The following is a 6,670-nucleotide window of genomic DNA, read 5'->3' as shown; positions in this document are numbered from 1 at the left end:
AGCCGCCTCCTTTTCAGCCCTAGCTTTGGGCTAAAATTAGAACTTTCTCACCGTTTTCTGCCCTGGCTTCAGCCTGAAGTGGGGGCAGGGAGGCAATGCATACCACAGTTGCCTCTTGCCTCTATCTAGGACTGTCTCTGGCTCTGGGACCCTGGCTCCACCCCCGGATCCCATGGCCCAGCTCAGCCACAGATCAGGAGGTGGGACCTAGCTTTACCAGGGCTGAGAGGCCTGCCGGAAAAGCCCCCAGGGGCCAGGCAGGAATAACTTACTTGGCATCCTGACTCCGCAGGGAGCACCCCAGGGCCTGACTCAAGCTGTCTGGCAGATCAGGGCAGCTAAACAGACTGGTCCTGGACTTCCCGATCCCTCACTCAGCCCCTTGCCCTGTCTGGTTTGCTCAGCACAACTCCTCACTCCAGATTAGCAAACAGATACCAGCACCTGAGGGAGGCCCACATTCCCCGTCTGCTCCTGCTGGAAACATGGAAGAGGCCTGGCAGCTCTTTCTCGCTCTGAACCAGATGCTGCTGCCTCCAGGCTGAGTGGAGGCAACAAGCAGCGGACGACTGCGATGGCCTCGTCTGAGGAGCTTTACTCTGCGTGTCCACTTCACACACAGTGTCTCGCTGACTCATCATCACACACGAGCCCCTGAACTGGGAACAGTACAGTCAAGGAAAATGAGCTCTAAGTTTCCTGACCATCCCAAGCTGGCACAGCTGCTAGGTGGCCAAGCCCCAAGACTCAGAACAGCCTGCCTGACTCCGAAGCCATTCTGCACTTCACATCCACGGCCCTTCCTTCCGCGGAGGGGGCCCGCCGGTTACCAGGGCCCACACACAAGTGGGAACGCACGGGGTAGCATTTTAGACAACTGACAGGACAGGAGGCTGTAAAGTACAGAAAAAATTTATTGGAAATCTCTCGAATACATTTTAAAGTATAGCTCAGTATTTCCAAACCAGGTGAGCTGGAGGAGGGGGGGGAGGGACTCTGCCACCTGGAGCCCGGTGACGGGTCCCAGCCCTGCCCCAGGGGCTGCTGCGGGAGTCAGTCTAGGGCTCATCCCTATCAGTGCTGGGGCCGAGGGACAAGGGCCAGCCTTGACAGTTGCTCTGTTCCTCCCAGGCTCAGCTCAGGGATCAGCCTCCCTGGCCTCACTGATGGGAAGGCTGCTGCCTGCAAAGCCACAATCAGGTGTCAAAGAGGACAATGGCTAACAGGCCTCTCCGTGCTGGGCCTCAGGAGGACAGCAGCTGAGACACTGTGGCAGAATGTGAGGGCAGGGGCGAGCAATAGCTTACCAGGGCTTCCCCTTTCTCAGCACTGGGGCCTGGGGCGTAAATCTGGAATGGTTCAGCAGGCCATGGGTGCACTCTGGCCCAGGTAGGAGGACCAGCTGGACACCGCTGCTGGGAACATTTCTTTGTGGCAGCAGGATGCATGCAACAGGGGCAGGGCTCAGCCTACCTGAGACAGCCTCCAGCCCACTCCAGCCCTCAGAGTTCAGCCTTGTAGGTGGGAACAATGTCACATGCATTTACTAACAAGCAATTGAGGACCACCTGCTCCGCTTCAGAACAGCTGCCACCAAGGAATAAATAGCCCAGGTGGGCCAGGAGGAATGGGGCGGGCCTTGTCTCCCCACCCCCACCCCACCCCCGCCCACCAGGTAGGCTGGGGGAGGGACCGAAGGCAGGTGGGTGGGGCTAGGCGCTTGACGGACTCCAGTAACAATATCTAAATGGTTAAGTCAACCATACACCTAGCTTTGAGGTTTCTCAACGAGGAACCAATCCAGCCAGTAAACCTCAGGGCAGGGTGCAGAGGGTTAAACAAAGGTGGTGGCCAGGCCCAGGTGGAAAGAGAAGGCCCATAACCTAACCCTGAGAAACAGGAACAAGACCCCCCAGGAGGGGCCCCTCTGGCCTTGCCCAGGACCATGGTGGAGCCCATAAGATGCACTCTATGTCACTGTACAACTCTAGAGGGTTGTACACAGTCAGCACCCAAGACTTCCTGGACTGCCAGAATGGCATCAGTCACTCTGCAGAAGCTGGGACGGATTCACACTCTCGCCAGGAATATGCAGGAGTCTAAGGTAAAGCCTATTGTCAGTTCAAGTGCAGCAATTCTGGGAGGTTCTGTTGCCCTCAGCCAGCCCAATTCTTGGCTCCCACCTTAGGTATATGGGAAGGAAGATGCTCAGAGCAGCAACCCAGAATCTGATGAACCTCCAGATGAGGAAGCCCTACTCCAGGAAGAGGCTCTCCCCCTTCCCCAAGTGAAAACATCGAACCTCAAACATATTTTCTCTATAAAATATCGGATTTCTCTGAAAGTAATAAATATTTACCATGTTAATAACCAAGGAGCAGCAACAGGGGAGGAAGGAGAGATAAGGAACCTTCGCTGTGACTCCCAATGAGAGACTCCTGGAGACCTAGGATTATGCTTTCGTGCCGCTGAGGGTCTGAGCAGACAGCCACCAGGGCTGCTCAGACCCTCTGCGGGGAGAGGGGCTGGCACAACCCTCAAGAGTGAGAATGGCTGAGTTTGGAGCTCCTGCCAGCTTGGGCAGGGCGCCTGTCATATTGCCAAAAGTACAGGAACGGGGCAGAGAGGGGGAAGGTGAGAGGAAGAAGACATAAAACCAAAGGGGACCATAAAAGAGCCTGAAGGAGCTCTTCCTTCTTCTTCCCAGCACTGTTTCCTTCCTTTTCCGCCTCCACGCCAGGCTCGGGGCCACCAGCCGGAAAGTCAAGTGCTTGATGGTAACGGCAGGCCAGCAAGGGGCCAGCTGCAGAGTGGACCCAGGGCAGGGGGCGGGCAGGAGGAACGGAATGACAGCCATTGTGAAGCAGCCACGATGGGCGGTGGAAGCAGAAGGCCCTGCCAAGGGCCCTCTGGTTATACAGGGTCTTCCAATCTCCAAGGCCAGGGTGTGAGTCCTCTCAGATGCTATCCCCAGGCTTGACTGCTGCCATGGAGTCTCCAGGAGGTGTGAGAACAGGGACTTGCGGGTCCCCATGGGGGAAACCAGCCTCTCCTCCGCCCGGAGCAAGTTGAGGGATGGGAGCAGCTGATGAGTGGGAGGCTCTGTCTCCTGGGACCACAGAAAGGGGATGCTGCTGGTACCCAAGGTCACCAACTTTTACTGCAGGGTTTCTACAAAGGCATCAAATTCTCGAACATTCTTCTCGTGCACAGCCAGCTTTTCTGGTAGTGAGTCCTGCACCGGGAGGGGAGAGAAGAGTTGCTTATTCAAGTAGGGTCCCAAAGAGGCAGTCGTGCAGGCCCCCCACCCTGGCTGGAGAAGGGAGCAGAGCATAGAGCTCAGCACAGCAGCACGGGGCAGGGAGGCAGGCACTGCACAGTGCGCTTGTAGGGCCCGGGGGCTCAGCAGAACGGTCCAGGGAATCCAAGTGGGCCACACACTTAACGAGCTAGAGAAGAAGCATGCCAACGACAGGATGACGCAGAGAAGTTACCTCTGGCACAGACGAGACAACACTGGAATGAAACAGTAGGCTCAGCACTCTACAGAGTAAGAAAAGCTAACAAGAGTTCTTCATGACCTGTGCTGGGCAGCAGAATCCCTTGGGGCCACAGGAACAAGGCCATCTTAACCATACTCCAGAGAGAGTCTGACTCAGCAGATCTGTGGGGAGGCCTAGGAACCGGCATCTTTACACCCACTGAGAAAGGGCGCGTTAGATGATTGAGAGAAAACAATAAACAAGAGAAGAAAACAGAACCTCAGGAGCTAAGTTTAACTGCCCTCCAGAATCAACTACGAAAATGTGACACTATTCAGGCACCTAAAGAGATTCCCTGGGCGCCAGGTGCTGGGGAGACGTGGCCTGTCCCGCCCCAGAACTGGCTGGCGACCCGGACAGGCTGGGAGCAGCAGGGCAGCGTCCAGCCACTCCTGGCAGTAGAGTTGCTCTCGGAGCTGTCGCCATCGGGGTTCTTGCAAGCACATTTCCAGTGAGAAGCCAGGGAACCAGGGGCTAAAAGCCTAAAATCAGAAGCCAGACTCTCTGGGATCAAAGCTGTGTGCTGCCAGCTCCGTGTGACCAGGGGCAAGTTATCTGTTTCCAGGGTCAGTGTTCTCATCTGTACACTGGGATAGGAAGGAAAGCTACCTACCTTAGGATTGTTGAAGATTCATGCAAAGCACTTAGAAAAATGCTTGGCACGTAGAAAGCTTCAATAAATGTTAATAATAAGGATATTGTTTTAGTATTGTTATTACTGAGCATGTTTTTCTGCTTCGAGCAAATCAGGGGCCGAGATCTCATGATTCCTACTCCTATAATGCCATTCCTCTAATGTTGAAGAGAAGGTGACAGTCCCACCTCAGGTAGAGGGACCCTGACATCCTGGGGTATTAGAGTAAGCAGCTAGTTGGGTTTTAACAGGATGCCTGGAGGCCAGCAAAGGGGGAGTGAGGGACAGCTATGGGGAAAGTTGGAGGCCTGTCGCGGTGGGCCACACCCCAACAACAGATCAAACCAGACAGGCCAAAGTCAAAGAAGGCCTGAGACCCTGACCGAGTGAGGGAGAAAAGGCATGAAAACCTACTCCTAAAGGAATCCTCTTTCCAAATAATAAATTACACCCCCATCCCAGTTAACTGTCAATAAAAGATAGAGACCCAAACCCTGGGGTGCACAGCTCTCCCGAGCTCGCCCGCTCTCATCTCGAATGTACTCTCACTAGAATAATCTCTTCACCTGCACCACTCAACCACCATGTCTGGTCCATCTTTGAATTCTTTTCTTACAACTAAACTCAGAGGCTGCGCAGACATCCCAGAGACAGGCTGGGTGGAGGCACGGAGCACCCGGAGTTTACAGCCATGCGGCCTGCTCCTGGGTCCTTCAGACATAGGAAGTGCACTAAGCAGAGATGCGGAGATCACAGTCAGTAGCAGGACATCTGGCTAAACTCGAGAAGTGCTGGCTGAATCAGGAGTGAGCTCTCTGAGGAAAGGGCAGGAATGCCAATACTCAGGACCTCACACTTCTGCCCTGTACCGCTGGTGTCTGCCTGACAGCTGAACAGCTAAATGCTGGAGCTACTGGAGCAGCTCGGCTTCACGGCAGCAGCGAGCAGAAGACCCCAGATAGCGAACAGCAGGGATGGAAGCAGTGGCGAGTGTGGAAGCAACGTGAGGACAGTGACCGCCAGACACGGTGCAACCTCAAGGGGGAGCAACAGAAGATAAGGATATCGAAGTGTCTCTTTCCTGCTACAGAGATGGGAGGTACGGGAGTGAAAGGGAGTAACAGGAAGAAATTTCTAGGCCTTTGGGGCAGGAATGACCATTAAAAGAGGATAGGAGGTCGCAGGATGAGGTCTGATGGGGGAAGGGGTTTCCATACCAAGTCCTCAGCCATGGACTGTGCCCCGATATCTATGGAGAGGCTGCTCAGCTGGGGAGGATTCTGAAATTCACGATAGAATGTCCCCAGGTCCATCGGAAGAATGTCATCTTTAGAAAAAGCCGGTTTCTTCAAAAACAAGACAGACTCAGGTTAGCTTGCCTTAGGTGGGAGAGGAAAATCAGGGGAAGGAAGCTATGAATCGCCCTCTTTACTTCAGTAATTATCAGAGAAAGGGTTACTCCGGGTTCATCTCAGGGGGAGGATTTGCTGTACCTTTCTCCTCTGGGCAGCTGAACTCTAGCCCTGGTGCTAACACTCTTCTCCCCTGGGAAGGTTTATGTTCCCCTTCCTCAAACTCCTTCCCCTAACAAAGGGCCAACTATTCAGGCAAGGAATAGGGCCTGCATGGATACCACTGGCAAATCCTCATTTAGAGTTGAATTTCAACCGAAGACTCTGCACAAAACGCCTTCTTGTTCATGGGCCTCCAAATGTGTCCCCGAGCAGGGTATGCGGACAGGTTCTACCACACAGCCAGGGGCCCACCCTTCCCGTCCCCTCTGTCCGGACCAGCCCATCTGATCCCTGTAAAGGAAGTCCTGTTCAAGTCCCCGGGATGCTTCTAGGTTTACTTCCCCTATCGCAGCCAAGGTCCGAGAAGGTGACAGCAACTTACGAAGTCGATCATGACGAAATCATCGTGGGTATTGCCACTGCTGCCCCCGCTGGAGCCATCTGAGTGCAAGCTGCCCTGGAGAGGAGATTCGGTCTCTGGGGAGTCTGGAGGATTCACCTGTTTCAGAACAAGGCGGAGGTAGGGGCGGGTTCCAGGCCTGGTACAAGCTGGTGTTAATGATCAAAGGACCTGTAAGGGACCTGACGCTGGCCGGAAATCTGCAAGCCCAGGAGTGCGGCTGCCAGCCTGCGGAGGAACGGTGACTTGCCCGGGAAGATGACACGCACAGCACCGTCTGTTAACTTTAGTCAAAGGGGGACTCACCATGGGATCAGCACTCTCCAGCTCCAAATTCTTGGGAGCAAACATGGCAAAGGGGATGTCCAAACTGGTCAGGGTCACCTAAGAGACATGGAAATTTCAGTGGCCACCCCCACCCCAGCTTATGGGCTTCCTCAGAGGCAGCCAGCAGTCCATCGGTCCAGCAGATTCGCACACCCAGGCTGACCACACTGTCCTCAGGTTCCCATCCTGCTGGAGAACCCGCAATCTCCCCGCTCCCATCACACAGCCACAACATCCACAGGGGTAGGGCTCC

General features: G+C 54.7%; 1 protein-coding gene across 7 annotated transcripts in view; it reads right to left on the bottom strand.

The window, feature by feature from the left end:
• Window positions 1-896: 896 nt before the first annotated feature.
• The window catches only part of LOC132008473 (autophagy-related protein 13), a 56,105-nt gene continuing 50,331 nt past the window's right edge, over window positions 897-6,670 (bottom strand). For all 7 annotated transcript variants that reach the window (XM_059387125.1, XM_059387128.1, XM_059387129.1 and 4 more), the window contains 4 exons: window positions 6,397-6,474; window positions 6,073-6,189; window positions 5,394-5,522; window positions 897-3,235 (listed from right to left, as the gene is read on the bottom strand). In XM_059387125.1, the coding sequence (XP_059243108.1) occupies window positions 3,158-3,235; window positions 5,394-5,522; window positions 6,073-6,189; window positions 6,397-6,474 (402 nt within the window). In that variant the 3' untranslated portion in view covers window positions 897-3,157. The remainder of the gene's footprint in view (window positions 3,236-5,393; window positions 5,523-6,072; window positions 6,190-6,396; window positions 6,475-6,670) is intronic.

Source organism: Mustela nigripes, unplaced genomic scaffold (assembly GCF_022355385.1).
Source record: "Mustela nigripes isolate SB6536 unplaced genomic scaffold, MUSNIG.SB6536 HiC_scaffold_148, whole genome shotgun sequence".
Classification (NCBI taxonomy): domain Eukaryota; kingdom Metazoa; phylum Chordata; class Mammalia; order Carnivora; family Mustelidae; genus Mustela; species Mustela nigripes.
The sequence above is the reverse complement of the archived record's forward strand: the minus strand, read 5'-3'. Positions and strand labels throughout refer to the sequence as shown.